The sequence below is a fragment of the Cryptomeria japonica genome, chromosome 5, assembly GCF_030272615.1.
Source record: "Cryptomeria japonica chromosome 5, Sugi_1.0, whole genome shotgun sequence".
NCBI lineage: Eukaryota > Viridiplantae > Streptophyta > Pinopsida > Cupressales > Cupressaceae > Cryptomeria > Cryptomeria japonica.
The window spans coordinates 36347804-36367632 of record NC_081409.1 but is presented as its reverse complement, the minus strand read 5'-3'; the positions used below and the strand labels follow the sequence as shown (position 1 = coordinate 36367632).

At 40.4% G+C, this 19829-nt stretch overlaps 1 protein-coding gene across 3 annotated transcripts in view; it reads right to left on the bottom strand.

Annotated features, from left to right (window-relative positions):
• Positions 1-3828: 3828 nt before the first annotated feature.
• The window catches only part of LOC131057373 (uncharacterized), a 151612-nt gene continuing 135611 nt past the window's right edge, over positions 3829-19829 (bottom strand). The window contains exons 11-12 of one of the 3 annotated variants that reach the window (XM_057991530.2): positions 5138-5241; positions 3829-4627 (exon numbers count right to left, since the gene is read on the bottom strand). In XM_057991530.2, coding sequence (XP_057847513.2) covers positions 4086-4627; positions 5138-5241 — 646 coding nt within the window. In that variant the 3' untranslated portion in view covers positions 3829-4085. The remainder of the gene's footprint in view (positions 4628-5137; positions 5242-19829) is intronic. The other 2 variants (XM_057991531.2, XM_057991532.2) reach the window with 2 other exon arrangements.

Genomic DNA, 19829 nt, shown 5'->3' with positions numbered 1-19829 from the left:
ATTAATTCATTAACCTTTTCTACCCATGACACATGTCATTCATCTCTTAATTCCTACACTACCTACCCCTTTCATTATTTTATTATTTCTTCTACCTACCCTCTAATCATAGCCGACCTCCTTTTACACCTCTCAATCTTATCCCTCCATTTCATATTGTGTCTTCTATATAAGGAGATACTTCCTTCATTATCAAACCCTAATGATCTTTGATGCAATTCTCTATACTACGATCCTACTTTGCAACCACATTCTGTTCTTTGTTGAGCTCTTGTGCACATAAAATCTGAGAGCAAATATATCAAGCAAGATCAATGGAGATGGGAAGAATGGAGATCCAAACCCTATTAGAAATGTGATGGTATAATCTTTGTGATTTCATTTGATTTGCATTGTCTTAGGTAATCTTCATATGTTATGGTGGATCTTTGTTGATTGTTAGGCTAGGGTTTTGTGGTTGAATTCATTTAGCCTTTCAATATCGTTATTATTGTTATCCATTTTCACCATATACAACTCCTTATCTCAATCACAATGAAAGTCTTGGATCACTTCAAAATGGCTTCCAATTTTACTAAATTCCTAACAATAGTTGGATCTTTGTTTGATAAATTTTGATCTTAGCTACTTCATAGACTTAGCTAATACCCCTAGAAAACTCCTTGCCTCAATCACAATGAAAGTCTTGGATCACTTCAAAATGGCTTCCACTTTTACTAAATTCCTAACAATAGTTGGATTTCAGTCTGATAAATTTTGATCTTAGCTACTTCATAGACTTAGATAATATTTGATCTCAGACTTAAGACAACTATTTGGTGTATTTAGTGACTGCCTTTTTAAAAAGTTAAATGAATTTTTGTCTATGTAATCAGCAATATGAATATAAACATCAAAAACTATTTTCTATAATTCATGGGTTAAACTCTATTTTATTTACACTCTGTCTCTATGCTATGGAAATTCCCTTAAGTTTTGTTTTTTTAAATAGTTTGTCTATTTTACTATAAATTTTTATGATTTTTTAAAATCGAATTTCTTATACTTTTGGTTTGCCGATTTTTTCCCCCAATGATTTTTGTTATTTTTGTTACTATGATATAAAACATTGCAATTGTGGATATGATTTGATAAGCTTTCTAAAATATTGAATTAACCCTACAAAACTCCTTGCCTCAATCACAATGAAATTCTTGGATCACTTCAGAATGGCTTTCACTTTTACTAATTGTCTGTTAACTTTTGATCTATGTTACTTCATAGACTTGGTTAATATTTGATTTGACTTAGACAGCTATTTGGTGTATTTGGTGACTGTCCTCTTAAAAAGTTAGCTGATTGTTTGCCTATGTAATCAGTAATATGAATATAAAAAACAAAAAAATATTTTCTACAATTCACGGGTTAAACTCTATTTTATTTGCTCTTTATATCTTTATGCTATGGAAATGCTTTGAAGTTATTTAAAAAAATAGTTTTTCTCTTTTTCTACAATTTTTTATGTTTTCTTAAAATCCGATTTTTTCCGATTTTTTGCCTATTTTTTCAAAAAATCTTATACTTTTGGTTTGCCGATTTTTTCCCTGAATGATTTTTGCTACTATACTATGAACCACATGCTCCTTGCACCTTTTTTTTTAAGTATCTCTCCACTTCAATTAAGACAGTGTAAAACTGCTCGCGAAGGCAGTCATTAAAGTTCGAAAGCAATCCATATGTTACAAGTATAGCATATTGTATTATATTTTTATATTAACCTTCAATCACATGATAAAGTTAGCAGTGAGAAAGTTACTTGTAAACGATATCACCTAAATAGACATTTGAAGCATTCTGCAAACATTATTACTAATGTGAAACATCCAAGATATAGTTAACAATTAGTGCTTAAAATAAATTATTAAATTATAATAAATAATGTATATGATGATACAATAATCACTTTAGTTAGTAGAGATTACTTATTAGTTAGTTAGTTGATCAGTTGTTGGGTAGTTGTAAGTTGTATAGTTATATAAAGCCATTGAATGTAATAATGGATAAGTTGAAAATGAATGACGGAATTTGTTGTATTGGAGCCCCATGCTCTTTCTTTGTTTCTCATTTTTTAGATAGAGATGTGCACGAGAGTTATTACATCGACCCAAATTTTCAACAGATTGAACAATACAATTGGATTATAAGCAGGATAGCATCTATTAAATCACAATTGTATAAACAAACCACAATTGCAATCATTCAATCCAGAAGCAGCATGTTCAATAAGGTTTTTATTTTTTGACTAAAACAAATCACAACCCTTGTGAAGTTACTTAAACTAAACCCACACTAAGTCTTAATTACCTGTTCTCTGATGATTTCTTCTATTTCCAAAAAGTCTATTTGTTAACATGAATAGATGCTCAACAAATTATTAGAATGCATTTCACTGCACAAAATAAAATTTACTGTTGCTCCACAGTTATATTTAAATAAGGGAAGAGTCTTGAACATGACATTTCATAAAACATGGTCATACTTATGCTACCTGGCTATAGACAAAATAAACAACTAAATGACCTTTTGAAACTTATACAGGGTATTCTTGATGCAGAAGCATTTAGGATGTAAGAACAATCTTACATCAGCAAAAAATATTTCTTCCATGTTTGTTTTGCTTTGTAAGTACCTACAAATGTCGTAGTCATTTCATTCTTGCCACAGAGGTTAATTGATACACAAGGACCATTCTTAACATAGTCTCGGCACATCAAGGTTCCAGAGTATTTCTACAGTGAAGTAATGCATTTTGATCACAAAGCCTTCAAATTGATATTGGAGCTTAATCCAAAGATATTCTATCATACCACATCATTTCTAAGTGTTTGCCTCATTGGTTAATAGAATGTGACTAGTCAAATTCATTTAATGAAGGCTTAATTTAACCATGCATCACACATTTAAATCTTGTGCCAACTGATAACATCATACATAAGAATATTGATCCTAGAGAGGTTCATGGTTAGGACTTCATCGACTTTTAATGCTTGCATCTTGTTGCACTCATATTAAGAAGAATCATCTACAGATTTCTCTAAGCCAATCAGCGGTGAATCCATCTAACATTGGTCTTGTGATTCTTAATAAATAATACATGTGCATAGGGCTATGTAACACATTTCTGGTCAGCACCAAAATATTTCATCCTTGCTTGCTATAAAAGATTACTCATCTCGCATTGCAAGATAGTAGCTTAACACTAGCTCAAGAGAGGGGTTCGGTAGTGGATCCAGAGTTCAAAAGAGAAGAGAGCACCATTTATTACATATCAGCTGAGAACATTTTATTTCAAGGAACCACACACTGTTGTGCTTGTATTCATTGTAATCTAAGTTTGATGCCTTAATTCTAATTGCAAGCCCTTGTGGCAAAGACTGCTTTTGCATTTCAGACTATAGATCAATAAAAAAATTGTTTTATTCATATATTGTGTATTTACATTCCACTATGTGAACCTTATCAGTGCTTTTCTATTATTTAGATGATTCTCAATTAAACCCTCCATCCATAACTGAAAATTCGTCCACTACCACCCAGCTCTCTTGGAAAATCCAAGATAAGGAATCTTAATATGTTTTGAACTGCAATGACTTACTTTTAAAAAGTGTTAATTTCAGTCAAGGTAATTATAGCAGATCACTAGGGGGTTTCTTTTACTATTTACAGAATTGAAGAGGGCTTCTTCTGCATATGACCTAACAGAAATCCCCCAGTAAACTGTCTTTATTGAAATAGTACTCTATACATAATTTGTATGAACGAGAATCAAGTTTCAATGAAAGGAAAATCTACATAATTTGTTATCTGCATTAATTTCAGATCCATAAATAAAGAAAAACCCAGAAAGCCAGATATGTGATCTGGTAGTTGACAAGGTAGGAGGTACATACCATATTCTCATTGTAATACCCAACCAACAGCAATCTTTTTTCATTACTTCAGTAATATTCATTTATAGAAACAAGCATGTGGATGAAATGATCACCCAGCATAATAATGAATAACTTACTAGCAAAAAATTGCTAATAGTAGATTTACATGGAATTTTAATCCTCATCACTGTCAAACAATGAAGGCCGCCTTCCTGGAATTTTACCCAGGGATGTGGCTTTTGAATTTGCTTTTGGAAGAGGTCCAAAAAGGCTTGCTTCCAACTCTTCATCATCGTCACCAAAAAGCAGAAAATGCCTGGATGAGACTTTTGTTTCTTTCAGTGGAGATGATAACGGAGAATCAGCCAACCCCAATGGCTGAGATAAAACAGTAGTACTAAACTTACCTTTTGTTTCTTTGTCAGAAGAGCCGGATGGTATGTCACTTTCAAGACTTTTGTTACTCACGGAAGTAGATGGCAAGCTATTCAGAACCTCTTTATTAGTAGAATATCCGGTAGCACCTTCTGAAGCTGTTACAGATTTTGTGGCCACTGTCATACCATCATTGCTTTGATCACTTAGCTCAGCCAGTGTATGCTTAGGAGAATGCCATAATGGATCATTACTTTCCCACAAGTTCTCTGATTGCCGTTCATCACTCTCAGAGTCTATTCTCTTTGGGATGTCCAAACCAACAATTTTCACTTCTGTTGCTGCACAATTTTTCTTATTCATCAAATAAATGGAACTCAAAACAAATATGCAGGTACATGTGTCAAAACTACATTTCATAATTTTTTTGCCTGGGGCAATCAGAATTTATAACAATACTATAGGTTCTTTCCCCTTCTCTGAGTTTGTAATGCAATGTACTAATCATAAATTACTCTCATCTTGAACCATGGAACCTTAACATAAGGAAACAATATTACCTTTACATGAAATTCTTGCTGCTTATATGAAAACTACAACTTGTTCATGATAATACACTCGAATTTTAAAAATATGCTGGTCCTTAATGACTTTTATGATAGATGCTTTTGTAGCAACTCCACACATGTTATAAAAAAACACATGCAAGCAAATATGACATGTAGCAAATGGGATTTTGAAAATTTTTGCAAGCAAACAAAAGCAAAATCGTATCATATGAAAGTAAAAGCCAGGGAATTATTGTAACAGAAGCTATGATATGTACTGTTAAGCGTTACCCAGAATAGTACCTTGATAATCTACTCTAGGTTTTCTCACTTCACTCCAATTTGCATGTGATGCCTTTTCCTCAAATAATGAATTTGATAGGCTTGTAGGTGTTGTCGCTTTCAGCCTACAAGCACATTGTCAAGTTATCTACCAAAAAAGGAACATGACAAAACAAAATCCGACAACAATTTCCCATTGTGATCATTCATATGTGAGAATTAACAAATGGCACTAAAAGGTCACGTTGGAAACATGCAAAAATCACATTTTAGTTATATATAGAGATAATCTAAGCTAGCAAATGTTCTAATGGAAAGAGAAAATTATAAAAATTAAATGTTGCATAAAAGAAGGTTAAAGAGAAGGAATCTAAAAGGGAAAGAGCATAAACCATTTATTATTTCAAACATATGCCTGAGACACAATAGCCTATGTTATATAGTATATCATGAACGCAAGCCTACTAAGTGATTGTAATACATCTAACAAGGCATTCAATCTACTCCTAATTTGTGATCATAGCTTAAAACAAAAAGTAAAAGTTTCAATTTATGTTTCCACGTATGCAAAAGCTTTCACCTTATCTATTGTTACCGAGAAACATTAGGCAAGTAATAAAACTTTTCAGCTTTAAATCAAACAGTTCAATACCACAAAAAAATTTAAGCTGTTCACAATTTTTTTTTTGAGGCCCAAAAATGTTTCTAACCAAAGACTTAAGGGAGCTAAACAATCAATACCCACATATTGTGTAGTATACTACAAATTAATAAATTCATATGACTAAGCTAGGCCGGCAATCAAATCCTCGCTTACGAGGATATATAGCATTTAATGCATTAGAAATACTCCACCCAAACATACTTTTACCATAAAACTAACAAAGCTCATCATCTTATCAGCATAAATAATGTGCCCAACAAAGATCAAGACACGCTAGAGATTCTCTTTGAGAATTTAAACTTACTGATTCTGTAGAGTCCATGAAAGTATCGTGAAGGCAGAGAAACAAATGTGTGTTGAGACATGGACCAGCTAGGACTCGAACCTAGGACCTTCCATACGCTGCTGGAGTGCTCTACCACTGAGCTACTGGCCCCTCTTGGACCAGTCCATCGTCGGTCCGGATGTGGCTTATTTCCAACACCAACACCCCCCGTTAAGCCACACCTCTCTTGTGCTTGGGGCTCCTAGCCTGGACCTGGCTCTGATACCATGTTGAGACATGGACCAGCTAGGACTCGAACCTAGGACCTTCCATACGCTGCTGGAGTACTCTACCAGTGAGCTACTGGCCCCTCTTGGACCAGTCCATCGTCGGTCCAGGTTTGGCTTATTTCCAACACGAACAATGTGCACCAGAGCTCTTCTAAAAGATGGCATGGTTGTTTCTGAAAATCAAGAGACTGACTCACTAGAAGACAGGAGAGGACTTCCTGCACAACGAGGTGAAAGGATGCAGAGGTGAAAAATGTATCCACCCATATTCTGCATTGCTGTCACTGAAGATATTTTCTCCTGCCATAAAATTTTGGCATGATCATCCGTGTTTTCATAAACATAAACTCTTTGGCTTATGATTATCATTGAGACAGGTCTCTGCCGAATGCAAGCACTTTTATTTTCTCTCCTGGTCTAGTTGTTGTCTTAATCAGTCAGAGAGATATCCAGTGTAGGATTAGACAACTTGCTTCATGATGTGAAAGGGATATCCACATGCCAAACCTTGTACCCAGTTTGTAATTTAGGTTCTGATATTATAATATAACTTTTTGCTTTGCAAACAAAAAAATACAAGTATAATAAATTCACGATCATGCATTCTAGTATGCTATCCATAAGAGACAAAAATCTGGCCCTGGTGTTGCTAACAAAAAAATTCATGGTTTTAGTTTCATATAGTAACATATAGAAAATAATTCTAGCTCTGATTCAAGAAACTTCTTCCCTATCTCAGACATGTATTCCCTCATATCTGATACATAACTGGAAGGTAAGAAGATATAATGCCTATGTACATTGAAAAATCCCAACTCTTTTTGAGTAAAAACATTATCTAAGAATAATATATATCAAAACGTGAAAAAATAAATTACAACAAATAACAGGAAAAATATACACCCATTACAAAGATAGGTTAATGGTCTCACTTTTTGTAGAACTCCTCTCTTCAAGCTTGCATTTGTTTGCCCTCTTGGGTGAATAACTTAAAGCACACAGATAAAACACATAATGCAGAATAATAATGCCATAGATACCAGATGCAATATATCAGATGTTATTCCATTCATGAATCGTTGTCCAGTCGTCCTCCTACACAAGTTACATTCGGAAGTATATAAAGGTACCGAGGGGGTGCGAGCGCCAACCATCGCACCGCAACTACCACTGCTCGGCTGCCAACTAACAAACACAATTACAACTTAATTAACTAGTTTTATTTCCGTGTACAATATTGCCGCCAACATCATCCCCCCCAAAAGAAAAGAAGTCGTCTCCAGACGACTTAATACAAAATAGAAATGACATTAAACAGAACTGCTGAAGCCAATCGAGCCCAGAACTTATACACCTATTGCATCCTCGCTTAAAAACCCTTTTCTTCTACCATCCTATGCTCAAGTGCGGATTTCACCATTAGTGCTTCCTTTGACATCACCATCCTCCTGTGCCTAAATCAAACTTGTCTGCAAGACATGCTTTTCAGTCTCAACCTCCACCAACTGCTACTCAAATGATACTGTCTCGATAGCCATCGACGTTGCCCTCTTGGCATCCAACTCCTGGGTACGCTAAGCTAAGTCTCACGCTAGTACTACCTCCAACTTGGTGGTCAACTCCTCCCGAGCCCTCTGCATCCACCAAGGCAACCTCACGTCCAGCCGAGACATACTCCAAGTTCCTCAAAGCGTACCTATCCTGCCTGGAGGTGGCCACAACCTGTTGGCACAAAGGCTAGGAGACACCTCAAATCCTCCATCACACTCCCCAAAGGCTAAAAACTGAACTGAATAACTCCCTGGTATCATACAACTGCGCGGACCTGCAATGCCTTCCCTCAAACTCTGTTTGTTCGCAACCTCCAAATCCGTCTCCCTCTACGGCTTATGGCTTCCCCACCAATGCTTAGTTGCAGGCTTCTTTCTCACAGTACGGGCAACCACAACACTTCCCGTGGTATTCTGTAGCTCAAAAATAAACTGGGGGTCTGGGGGCAATGCCCCCAGCGGGGTTGAGGGGCAGCGCCCCTGCGGGGTCTGGGGCAGCGCCCCAACGAGGTCAAGGGGCAGCGCCCCTCACGGGGTCTGGGGCAACGCACTAGCGGGGTCGAGGGGCAGCGCCCCAGGTGCACTCCCTATCGCAGTACAAGGCGGGGTCAAGGGGCAACGCCCCAAGTGCGCTCCCTGTCGCAGTACAGGGCAGGGTTGAGGGGCAGCACCCCCGCTGCCAACACCAATTTACAACCTTCAGAACCCCACGAAAGTCCATGGCGCGCATCATTTCTGTGATATTTTATGATGTCAAAACCCTTCTTCTACACTCCAATATTTTCAGTGTCCAAGCTCCAGATGTCATCGAATCATTTTTCAATCAGGTTGTCGTTTTTTTTTTTTTTTACAACCTCCCCGTACGGTCAACAACAGCACTGACACCTCCAATCGTGCGGCCACCTTCCCGTGCGGTCGACACCCTCCTTACCGTATGGACAAACCTCTAGCGTACGGACAACATGCTCAACTGTGCACACCGTACGGTCCTCCTTTCGCACGCCCAACACAGTTCAACCGTACAGTGACCACTGACGACGAAGCGGCTGCATGTGTGTTTGTGCGGCTGCGTGGTGCGAGACTGTTCCGGGTTGTGCGGCACTACGCGGGGCTATGTAGTTGCAGGTGCCACCGCATGACGGTGGTTACCACCGTCGGTGTCCACCGCACAGTGGTCACCGTCGGTGTTACCACCGCCAGTGGCCCACCGCATGGTGGTCACCGTTAGTGTTACCACCACACGGTGGTCACTGCAGGTGGTCCGTTCCTCTTTTTTTTTTTTTAAATATTTTAATTGACCGTATAGTCGTTGTCGTACGACCGTACCGTTTTTTCAAAAAAATTAAAAAATTTAACCGTACGGTCTCCTGTCGTACGACCGTACAGATTTATTATTTTTTTCTCCTAATTTAGTTGTCTTAGAGAGTCGTCTGCTCGGGTCCCCTGTCTCTGGGATTGCCCTTCATCCTTCTCAGTTTTCCTCGCCCGAGAGTCACCTACTGTGGCCCTATGCCTCTCGAGTTGCCTTCCATCCTCTCGGGTCCCCCTCCGGGCTCTCGGGTGTCCGTTTGGCCTCTCGAGTCCCCTTCCATCCTCTCGGGTCCCCCTCCGGACTCTCGGGTGTCCGTTTGGCCTCTCAGGTCCCCTGCGCGCTTCGCGTGGTAGGGTTTCAATTTGGGCCCGTTGGTGGCCAATCTATTTTCAATGGCCATCCGAAGACCTGGAACCACAAATTCTATAGGGACCACGGTCTCCTTCCCGTACATAAAATAAAGGAAGAACAATAAAGATTTTGAAGGCTGCGGCCTTCCACACAGGGTTCCAATCGTTGTCGACACAATTGTTCTTCGGATTATCTACGTCACCGAGGTTTGGGGCGTCTCCCTTCCAATATTCTATGTATTCTAGCAGGTACACCTCCTCTGTTACTTGCTCTAGTTCCTCTACTTCGAGCATATAGCTCTAGAACATTGTAATGGACACCCTAGAATGCCCAAAAACTAACCCCACTGCTGATAGGAATTTAGTCAAACAGTTTGCAGCCAATTCCTTATTCCTCCGTTTAATGTTTCAATGTTTTTTTTTTTTGTTTTAAGTCTTTGCACAGGTATGAAACCACATAACATGAACTAAAAAGAATTTACAATAATAGGCAAGCTGGAAATTGAACTACTGCTGTTATAATATTATTTCCAGAATTAACAAACTCAAATACAAAGCAGGTTATTTTCAACTCACTAAATACTCCAGCATTTTGACATAATGTTCCAACAAAAGTTTCTAATTCTGCTGCTACAGTAACATGAATAGTGCTGCATGAATAGTGCTAGATGAATAGTGCCAGGTGAATAGTACCCACGTGAATAGTGCCGCGTGAATAGTGTCGCGTGAATAGTACCCACGTGAATAGTGTCACGTGAATAGTACCCGTGTGAATAGTGTCGCGACCTGTAGCTGGAAATGCAACCAAATAATGTTGCTGCTTGTAGCTGAAAATGCAACCAAATAATGCTGCTGCCTGTGGCTAAAAAATGCACCCAATCTGCCTGTAAATGAAGCTGATCGCAAAGGATTCCAAAGGCCAAACCCCAAGGGAATGACGTCTAGAATGTCACAAGAGAGGATAGACGTCCTCTAATGCCAAGAACGGATCTGCAACTCACACACCAAATTCTTCTCATATTCAACATGCCCAATGAAGCCACAAAAGCTCCCTTTTATTTTTTCTCCAAGGGGCGACCCAACTCACTCAAACAATGTGGGATAAAACATGTTCAATATAAAACATATTAAAATATTCACTTATGTCTCCCTTGGTTGCCCCTTTGATTTACACATATCTCCATAAAATAAATATTAAAGTAACACTTTAATATTTTACAATTAAATTAAATGTTACTTTAATAAAACTTCAGGCATTAAAATATATTAGCAATCGGACTCCGAATAGCATGAGTGATAGCTCGTCGGAAAGCTCTCACCAAGGAGTATCAAATCCAATCACCAAAACTAGCCTTCGTTGTGTCCTGCTGACTTACTAAAAATAGTAAGTATACCTGAAACTAAGTAAATCAACTTCGTTTTGGCCCAAACTGGAAATGACTAGGCCAAAACACTCCAGGATCCCTTTAAACCCTTCGTTAGCCCTCGGGACCATGTAGAGCTAGGCTAACGCACATATGCTTGGTCAATCTGCTAGAGTGGGGACATTACAGTCCGCCCCCCTTGAAATTGCTTGTCCTCAAGCAATCTCAGTCCAGCCTGCTGTATCACCTGCTCATTCTCCCATGTAGCATCTTCCTCCGGCAGGTCTCTCCATCTGACCAAATACTCCTTCACTATCCTATTTCTGAGTTTCCTCACTCTGGTGTCCAGAATAGCCTCAGGTACTAACACGAGCTTCCCCTCCTCATCCAAAGGGGGTAAATCTGCATAAGGTACTACACTCTGACCAATAGCTTTCTTAAGCCTAGACACATGAAATACATTGTGTACTCGACTGCCCTCTGGAAGCTCAAGCTCATAGGCGACTTCGCCCACTCTGCGAATCACCCTGTAGGGACCATAAAATCTAGGCTTCAGCTTCTCTGCCCCGCTCCTCTTGAGAGATGACTGCCTATATGGCTGTAGCCTCAAGTATACCATATCCCCTACCTCGAAACTGTGCTCTACCCTGTGCTGATCAGCATACAACTTTTGTTGATTCTGAGCTTGTTGTATGTTCTCCTTGAGCACTCTCAGGATATCCTGACTATCCTGCAATAAGTCTTTCGCTTTGGGCACCCTGCTGCCCCCCAAAACCAGATCCATGAAGCTTGGTGCTTCATAACCATAAAGTGCCATGAAGGGTGTCATCCTGATGGACATATGATATGTAGTGTTGTAACAGTATTCTCCCATATGCAACCATCTAACCCAAGCCCTCTGCTGTGTAGTCACATAGTTCCTCAAATATCCCTCCACCCATTTATTCACAATCTCCGTCTGCCCATCTGTTTGCGGATGATAACTAGTGCTGGGTGTAAGATCTGTGCCACACAACGTAAACAACTCTTGCCAGAAAATACTCATAAATTTACTATCCCGATCACTGACAATGAATCTAGGTAGCCCATGTAACCTGAATATCTCTCTGAAGAAAAGATCTGCCACCTGTGCTGCTGTGTAAGTGGACGGAATAGCAAAGAAGTGAGCGAACTTCGTTAAGCGGTCTACCACCACATAAATGCAATCCCTCCCTTGCACTCGTGGCAACCCAGTGATAAAGTCCATTGAAATACTTTCCCATTTCCTATCTGGGATGGGCAAGGGCTGTAGTAAACCTGCAGGGAACGTGTGCTCTCCCTTATTCTGCTGGCAAACTGCACACTCCCTGACATACCTCTGAACATCATCCTTGAGCCCTCTCCATGAGAATCGCTCTCGGATCTGCCTATAGGTCTTGAAGACCCCAGGATGCCCAGCTGTAGGTGCATCATGAAATGCCCTAAGTATCGCTTCTCTCAATTGTGATGACGGAATCAAGTAAACTCTGTCCTGAAATCTGATCAATCCATCTATCACCTCATAGCGATCATCCTGCGTAGTACCTGAAATCAAACCAGACGCCCAAGTATCCCCGACATACTCTGCTATAATCTTATCCCTCCAATCTCCTGTAATCTCTGCAAGAGCACAAATGTGAGGTCTTCTGGATAAGGCATCAGCTACTACATTCCTCTTCCCTTTGACAAACTCAATGTCAAAGTCATAAGCCTGCAATTTAGTGACCCACTTCTGCTGCCTGTCATTCACGTCTCGCTGGCTCATGAAATACTTTATGCTATTGTGATCCGTCTTGATCACAAACTTCCCTCCAACCAAGTAGGATCGGAATTTGGCCAAGGCATGCATGATGGCCAACATCTCACGATCATAAATAGAATAGCTCCTCTCCACACCTCGGAGCTTCCTACTCTCAAAAGCAATGGGGTGCTTCTCCTGCATCAATACTGCTCCAATCCCATCACCCGATGCATCACAATGAAGCTCAAAGGGCTTCGTGAAGTCTGGTAGAGCTAGAACTGGACACGAAGACATCACCTGCTTGAAATGCTCAAAACACCTCTGTGCTGCCTCTATCCACATGAAGGCCCCCTTCTTAGTAAGATCTATCAAGGGAGCAGCTGTCTGAGAAAACCCCTTAACAAATCTCCTATAAAAACCACATAAGCCAAAGAACCCCTTAAGCTGAGTAAGGTTCGTAGGTGTGGGCCAATCAACAATAGCTCTAATCTTTTCAGGATCCACCCGAACTCCCTTTGCACTGATAATATGACCAAGGTACAAAAGCTCTGTCATCCCGAACTCACACTTAGACTCCTTGGCATACAGGGACTCTCTCTCTCAAGATGTTGTAAATGCTCCCCCCATGTCTTGCTAAAGATCAAAATATCATCAAAGAAAATCAAAACGTATCTCCTCAATTGCCCCCTAAACACCTGGTTCATGCAACTCTGAAAAGTAGCAGGAGCATTGGTTAGCCCAAATGGCATAACCAGAAACTCAAAATGACCATAGTGACACCGAAAAGCTGTTTTCTCAATGTCCTCTGCTCTCATACTGATCTGATGATACCCTGATCTCAAATCTCTCTTTGTGAATACACATGCCCCATGTAGCTCATCTATCAGCTCATCTATCCGCGGAATGGGGTACCTGTTCTTAATGGTTTTTTTGTTCAAGGCCCTGTAGTCAATGCACATGCGCATTGTTCCATCCTTCTTCTTAACCAAGACAATTGTTGAAGCAAATGGGCTTTTGCTTGGCCTGATGTGCCCCATTTCCAACAACTCCTTAATTGCCTTCTCTATCTCATCCTTATGTTTCTTAGGATGACGATAGGGAGTGATCATCACTGGTTTGGCTCCCTCCTCGAGCTCAATAACATGCTCTGCACCCCTATCGGGAGGAACCCCATGAGGAATATCACCAAATACCTTGGCATGCCTGTCAAGTATCTCCTGTATATCTGGTGGATGACTCTTCACTCGAGGCTCCGATGAAGCTGGCATAACTAAGCACTCTGTTGCCCACTCTATGTCATTATGTCGAAAAAGTCTCTCCATTCTCCTCAAAGACACTACCCTGCAACTCCCATCTGAAAGTCCCCTGAGCACAACAGTCCTACCCTCATGCTGAAACCTCATCTCCAACTTCGCTAGATTGAAAGTGAACTCAACCAGTGATGCCATCCATGTCATACCGAGGATGACGTCGTAATCTCCCATGTCCACAACATAGAAATCATCCTCCAACTCATAACCATCTCCAAATCTAATGTGAAGATTCGAAACCTTCTGAGTACATAATAGCTTTTGGCCATTAGCCACCATGACTCTAAAACCATCATGCTCCTCTGTCTGTAAGCCTCTCTTGGCTACCAACTGTGTATCAATAAAGTTATGCGTAGCCCCAGTGTCAATAAGGGAAATCACCTTTTGTCCCTGGATAGTACCTCTCACCTTAAAGGTGATTGCCTTCTGAGCCCCGGTTAACTGTGCCAATGATCTGTCATCCTCAACAGTTCTGCTCCTCTCTGTAGTACTACTCTCATCTGAATCGGAGTGCTGATCCTCCCCCTCTGACTCTGACTCCTCTGCTGAAAAATACTCCATTTGATTTGCCTTAGCCTTGAGAGGGCATTTATGAGATAAGTCCCAAGGCTCTCTACACTGGAAGCACAGTTTCTTCTTTCGAAGTTCATTCAAGGTTTCACTGTCTAGTCCTTTTGATCCTTCTTTGGGTTTGTTATACTCTTTCTGAAATGGTTTTTTGTCTTTGTCCTTGCGGTAGGAAGAATCTGTTGAATGGTATTTTCTTTTGTATACCGAAGGGGCTAAATCTCGTGCCTTTTTAGTTGCTTCTGCTAAGGTGAGTGGATCATGTCCCTTCACCCAACCACGTAATGGATCAGCAAGCCCATCACAAAATAACACCACCAATCTCCTAGGAGAGATATCAGTAACAAGTACAGACAACCGCTGAAACTCGGCGATGTAAGCATCCACCGAACCTGTCTGTTTTAACTGTGCTAGCTCCTTGAAATGTAACTCGGGATCCCTAGTGTCAAATCTCTCAATCAATCTTTCTGTGAATTCCTCATAGGATGTAATCTGATTATGCCCCAGAGTCACCATGCCATGATGCCACCATTCATGCGCAATGTCATCCAAATGCATAGCCGCATACTTGATAGCCTCCTCCTCAGGCATAGGATTAAGCTGTAAGTATGTATCTACCTTCTGCACCCAAGCTCGTGCAGTCATCTTCCCTGAAGCATCATAATAAGGCAAGGAAAGTTTTCCAACTTTCTTTCTTAGCTCAAAATTCTGATTCCTCCCTCCTGCTCTAGGCATATGTCTCATCCTCAAGTCCATATAATCTCTGAGGGAAATATCCGCCTGAAACTCGGGTCCACTGGCCTCCCAGTCCCTCCTGAACTGACCCTGTAACTCAGTAATCTGCGGTTCGTTCACTGGTTGAACCGGATCCCTAGGTGGAAAGGTGGGTAGAAGAGGTCTCGAGCTCGTTGTTCGAGCTGGGTGTGCAATGTGTCTAAAGCTATCCGCCTCAATCCCATTGTTGCCATGTCCATTATTACCATTAATGTTATTCTCAGGGCCATTGTTGTTGCCTCGGCCTCCATTATTATCATTGCCCCTATTGTTATCGTTTCCCCCATTGTTATTGTTTCCATTGTTAGCATCACCTGGATTAATATTAACGCCCATCTGTCTAGCCATAAGCTGCAACATCATGTCCATTCGCCTATTCTGCTCCTGCTGCATACGCTGCCCTTGCTCTAACGTACCCAGTAACTGTCTGAACATTACCTCCCCCTGATCTGGAACGATATTCCTCTCATCTCGGTCACCCATACTGCTGTCCTGATCGAAGAATATTTCCTCTATGTCTGTATGACTGGATTCTATGTCCACCTGCACGGATGAACTAGACTGCTCACTCTGACTATCCGGATTTCTATTTTGTCTGGCCCTGGTATTGCGAAAATTATAATGCCCCTGTCGCATGCTCAATCATACATTCTGGACCTGTTTTATTTCTGCAATATGTTTTGGTGAAAGTTTCCCACAAGATGGCAAAATCTTCTGCTCTGATACCACTGTAATGGACACCCTAAAATGCCCAAAAACTAACCCCACTGCTGATAGGAATTTAGTCAAACAGTTTGCAGCCAATTCCTTATTCCTCCGTTTAATGTTTCAATGTTTTTTTTTTTGTTTCAAGTCTTTGCACAGGTATGAAACCACATAACATGAACTAAAAAGAATTTACAATAATAGGCAAGCTGGAAATTGAACTACTGCTGTTATAATATTATTTCCAGAATTAACAAACTCAAATACAAAGCAGGTTATTTTCAACTCACTAAATACTCCAGCATTTTGACATAATGTTCCAACAAAAGTTTCTAATTCTGCTGCTACACTAACATGAATAGTGCCGCGTGAATAGTGCCAGGTGAATAGAACCCACGTGAATAGTGCCGCGTGAATAGTGTCGCGTGAATAGTACCCACATGAATAGTGTCGCGGCCTGTAGCTGGAAATGCAACCAAATAATGTTGCTGCTTGTAGCTGGAAATGCAACCAAATAATGTTGCTGCCTGTGGCTGAAAAATGCACCCAATCTGCCTGTAAATGAAGCTGATCGCAAAGGATTCCAAAGGCCAAACCCCAAGGGAATGATGTCTAGAATGTCACAAGAGAGGATAGACGTCCTTTAATGCCAAGAACGGATCTGCAACTCACACACCAAATTCTTCTCATATTCAACATGCCCAATGAAGCCACAAAAGCTCCCTTTTATTCTTTCTCCAAGGGGCGACCCAACTCACTCAAACAATGTGGGATAAAACATGTTCAATATAAAACATATTAAAATATTCACTTATGTCTCCCTTGGTTGCCCCTTTGATTTACACATATCTCCATAAAATAAATATTAAAGTAACACTTTAATATTTTACAATTAAATTAAATGTTACTTTAATAAAACTTCAGGCATTAAAATATATTAGCAATCAGACTCCGAATAGCGTGAGTGATAGCTCGTCGGTAAGCTCTCGCCAAGGAGTATCAAATCCAATCACCAAAACTAGCCTCCGTTGTGTCCTGCTGACTTACTAAAAATAGTAAGTATACCTGAAACTAAGTAAATCAACTTCGTTTTGGCCCAAACTGGAAATGACTAGGCCAAAACACTCCAGGATCCCTTTAAACCCTTCGTTAGCCCTCGGGACCATGTAGAGCTAGGCTAACGCACATATGCTTGGTCAATCTGCTAGAGTGGGGACATTACAAACATTTCATAATCCTCCATTTGCCAATGGAAGAGCCCGTTCAATGACCCTGTCTCATCCTCGGAGCACTCTCCAGGTTTGAGAATCCCTTCGTCGTTGGGCTCCCTGAAGCCCTGTCCTTCAGCCCTCAGGTTGCCTTTTCCTTCATCCTCCGATTTTGAAGATGATGTCAGTTCCTCGTCAACAACCTAGGTCCTCAAATCAATGGTGTACTTCCGCCCCCCTTTCTCTATAGAAAGGGTGTTCTTTTTCTAGTCATGATTCACCTTTGTTGTAACCAGCCACCCTCTGCCTAAGATGGCGTCGTATCCTTTCTTGGCTAGCGGAATCACCACGAAGTCGAGGACAAATGGTTGTGTCCCGATGGTCACTTGTTGCACCATGAGCATTCCAAGGGGTTTGATACCATGTTGATCCGCTCCCAGTAAGTTGAAGGTTGACAGCTATAGTGTCGGTTTGCCAAGCTGCTTCCAGGTTTCTTCCGGAAGCACATTCACTCCGGACCCGCCGTCGACGATAGTGTCAGTCAAAATGGTGCCCAGTATTCCCATTTCTACCACCGTCGGGTGCCGGCCACTATATAGTGTCAGGATCAATGGGTCTGTAGGTGTTCTGCCGGAACCATCCGTATTCCGGGTTGCCTGACTGTGCGGGGTTACTTGGACCGTATGTAGGTGTAATATCCCTTGCCCAAACTGACTGATTTTGGCTCAAGGAATATTGTCAAACACTTTGTATGCTATCTTTCTGTATTCTGATTTTTGTATTTCAGATTGTTTGATACACTTTGAAAGTTGCCAAGAAATTTAGAAAGTTCACCAATGATGTTGACAATACCTCTTACATTGAACTAGTATGCGAGTGCAGTTCTTTTTGGTATTTTTAATGCATATACATGAAAACTAGATATGGAATGAATACCTACAGCCAACTGACATTTCGACAAACAACTGGCATGCAACTATTATGCTAATCATATATGCTATTAAAAGGACATTTCGTCAAACAAATGGTGTGCAACATATATCTTCTTTATTGAATTCATTCCTAAGTACAATGCTGCTATGGATTTGCCAAGACTAATTGGCTTACAAAAAGACTACATCAATGCCAAATCTGATTTTAAGTTATCACTTACAACAGCAAAATTATATGCCTAATATTTCAATACTAGCTACTAATAGTTGCAAGAGGAACCTGATAATAGTGATGCTTAATGATGGAGATGAAAGTTGCAATCGGAATCAAGCAAAATACTGTAGCGCGGCACTGTTCACGCGCACTGTTCATGCGCACTGTTCCAAAGAAGGATATAACTCCATGTGCCAAAGAAGGATGATTCACAACCAATTATAAATGTTCTCCAACAATAAACTTCAAACCCTTGTAGAAAAACTTCACCAATTTGCACAAATGAAAGAACTGAAGTATTCTTTCCCACAACTGCAATAATTCAGGTGTTATTTCACACCTTCAAAATTGCTATCAATAGGAAGTTTTCGTTTCCTATGATCAAAGAAGAAAATTGCAAAAGCCCTAGGCTCCACAATAAAAATCAATCAAAATACTATTCATCAACTGGATGCCGAGAATGAACTCCTGCCTTTCCTTTTATTATTTCCTTAAGAGAGCTCAAACACCTTCCTGGCCAATGTGGGATAAAAGATTTATTCCCACATTAAATTATTCACTTAACGCACTTTATTATATTAAAGTGACTTTATTATTATAAAGTTACTTTAGAACTTTATAATAATATTAAAATATTAAATAAATCACTTAAGTCACTTAAACTTTAATATCTCTTGATGTACTTGTCTGATTGCTAAGCCGTCTGAGCCAGGAGTCGACTCTCCCTGTTCTCCATGTGATTGGATGTCTGTCTAAAAATAGAAACCCTGAATAGTGACTTACTATAAATAGTAAGTATGTGGAACTGAGTCTAGAAATAGCTGCAAAGGCCCAATCAAGGTCGATACTGCCAATAAGCTCTGCTCAAGTGTCTTTCTATTAATAGCAACCCTGACTCTCCCAAAATAGTAACTTACTATAAATAGTAAGTGTGCCAATCTGAGTCAAAAAACCTGTGCAAAGGCCAAAACCTGAATCCAGCTGAAGAGTAATGTCTCTAATCACCAAGTAACTGCCACACGAGGCCCTCTATCAATAATTGTTAGCCTACGAGGGTCAAATGATAGGCTAATTCTTACAAACTCTGATGCTCGCAAAATGGGGACATTACAGTCCGCCCTCCCTGAAATTGCTTGTCCCCAAGCAATCTCCACTGCAAAGAAACTCCAATCCTCGGGAGGCCCAAAAGGAGAATTGTCAAATGTCCCACACATCCTTAACCGACACCTGTAGCACCAACATAAACATAGTTGCACACAATATCCCTGGATCCCAAACCCGGAATGGAAGTCTGCCAAGCCTAATACCCTTTGACTTCCTCTGCGCTACTCTGATCTCAACTTCACCATGCCAGAAGTGGTGAAGCAAACCAATGGGACCCATCCAATACACTGTGCCAAACTTGTCACCTCCTGGATCCCAAAACAATTGAACCCCACATCCATTTGC